The sequence below is a fragment of the Penaeus monodon genome, chromosome 25, assembly GCF_015228065.2.
Source record: "Penaeus monodon isolate SGIC_2016 chromosome 25, NSTDA_Pmon_1, whole genome shotgun sequence".
Lineage (NCBI taxonomy): Eukaryota > Metazoa > Arthropoda > Malacostraca > Decapoda > Penaeidae > Penaeus > Penaeus monodon.
In genome coordinates, this window is record NC_051410.1 from 12,951,558 (window position 1) to 12,953,981 (window position 2,424).

Below are 2,424 nucleotides of genomic sequence, written 5' to 3' on the forward strand. Positions count from 1 at the left end.
CAACCCACACCATTTTGCAGGTGTTATAATCTTACTGAAATTCACAAGTCTAATGGGAATTTGCACTGATATGGGTGTTATTTTTGTCATTCTAGCTAATGGCAATATGTTGCTTTGCTGGAAAGAGCTGAAACCTTCCTTCTACCTCTTCTATACTCTCTGGTGGAGGAGGAGGTTTCTGAAATGAATTTGTACTTGTGCACTAATGATAGAACTGAACTTCCACCTAAACAAGATTTTTCAAAAGGTGCTGCTGATTTTTTACTCATATACTTTTAAAACTGTATCACAAAATGAAATAATTAGCAGCCAGACTAATTGTATCTGCATTTCTATAAAAAAAAATATTAGTCATGAAGCTACTCAAATATCACTGTTTTCTCCACACTGAGGTAACTTCTATTCAGAACCAATCTTTGCTACCTCTTTTGATCCCTCTGGCCTAGGATTTCCTTTCTGAAAATGGTAAACCCAGCAAGTTTTAGATATCAAATAAGACTTTTAAAAAATTAATGATCTATCATATTTACATAACTGCTAGTATATTTCTGCAGCTACTCTTTTCAGGCTCAATTGTCATCTTCTCACACCTCATGTATTAAGTGGCTCAATTTATTTGTATCAGATTTTGTCACTTGCTTTATCACAAAAGCAACAGGTACAAAGAAGCTTTGTTAGCTATCTCTAGATCCAGGATTTCCTTTCATAAATTTGTAAGAGTATGCAATTCATACTATTGTAATAATTGTACAGGCTATTGAAAATAGCAAATATTATGATCATAATAAATTTAAACAATAACAATTCAGATTTCCCCTATTTCCTCTAATATTTGCTGTTATAAGGAATTGAACCAATTCAGGATCTATTCTTCCAGAAGGTACCTTTTGAAATTGGTATTACTATAAGTAAGCCATTTGACATTAAGTACTATCCCTTATTCTTGAATCTGATAAATTGACAGTAAATCCCTTTTATGAGTAGCATTACAACAGCTCACCCAGCACTCTTTTCTGCTCACACAACATGGCAGTGCTCTAACCAGTGGCTTCAAAATATATTCAATTATATTAATTTTTAGCATCATCAAATCAAAAAAGTCTTGTTACTACTGTTGCTGCTTTTGAAATTGGAAAAATCCTCCCACTAATATTTCTTTTGTAACTTCTCAAATAGATTTCAGTATGCACACATTAGTAGATATTTCACGCTTGAGTTCTTCTGCGTGTAATACCAAAATGGTCAGAGTTAAATTTGTTTGCATACTATAAAGATCAATAGCAGCTTATAAGCAGAAGCATTTTGCTACCTCTTTGACCTCCTCTGTTGCAGGATTTGTCTTCTGAAACAGTTATTAAATGATATATATATCCAAATAAAAAATGGCTAGAGTAACAAATTTCTTTGCTTTGACAAAGAAAGAGGCTGCTCTTTCGAGATCTGACAGAAATATAAACAACACTGTACAGCTTTTCACAACACACTCAAAAGGCATGCCATATCTGAGCTGCTCAAGCTATTGGCAGCAAAATGTGTCAAAATTCATTTTTTCTTTGCAATAGCAATGTATAAGCATAAGCATTTCTTTGCTACCTCTTTTGGTGCCTCTGGTGCGGGAGTTGCTTTCTGAAAAAGGTATTAAATTGTACAGCTAACTAGAGTTGCACTAGATATCTTTATACAATATTTACTGGAGTTTTCATTTTAATTGCTGTTATTATTCAGAAGCACTTGTGACATTGACAACAATGTATGGTTAGACTACTGTATTAAAATAAAACACAATCAATTATTTGGCTGGTAGCATCCTATAAGCAAAAGCATTTGCTACCTCTTTTGGTGCTGGAGCAGCAGCTGCACCCTTCTGAAAAAGGCATTAATTTGTCCATTTGGGGTGAAAGGAATATGATTTTGTTCCACATGCAAAAATTATATTTTACAAACAAAATTAAATTAAAGGAAGTAGTAAAAGAAAAAAATCTTTAAAAAAAATCAAAACCTCAAAATCACACAGTTAATAATAGTGAAAGTAATTCAATAAAGGATGATGACAATGACTTTGAAAAATAAGGGAGGATGACAACTGCTTTAAATATCACCAACCTGCTTAGGCTCATCTGTTGTAACAAGTGAAGAGGGAGAAGATGCAGTTGATATTGAGGAAGTCGTTGAGGTAATGGAGGCCAAGCCATGCGAAGACAACCGTTCCACAGGAGCAGCCCGGCCAGATGGAATAGGAGGGGAAGCGGGGGCCATTTGGATTTCCGTTGATGACGTCACAGGTGTGGCCGCAGGGGGGGGCAAGGAAGAGATCGATGGTGGTTTGGCAGGCAGGGCAGGTTTAGGCCCCAAGGAAGGTTTGGGTGGCACATCTGTTGAAAATATGTTGTATTGTCACGAAATGGCCTTCTCTATTCTCACAGA

General features: G+C 35.5%; 1 protein-coding gene across 1 annotated transcript in view; it reads right to left on the reverse strand.

Moving 5' to 3' along the window:
- The window catches only part of LOC119589052 (multiple PDZ domain protein-like), a gene marked incomplete at its 5' end in the record, with an annotated part of 103,178 nt that overhangs the window by 7,512 nt on the left and 93,242 nt on the right, over positions 1-2,424 (reverse strand). Inside the window, 3 exon segments of the mRNA XM_037937627.1 lie at positions 1,594-1,626; positions 1,832-1,864; positions 2,104-2,372. Of these exon segments, the coding sequence (XP_037793555.1) occupies positions 1,594-1,626; positions 1,832-1,864; positions 2,104-2,372 (335 nt within the window).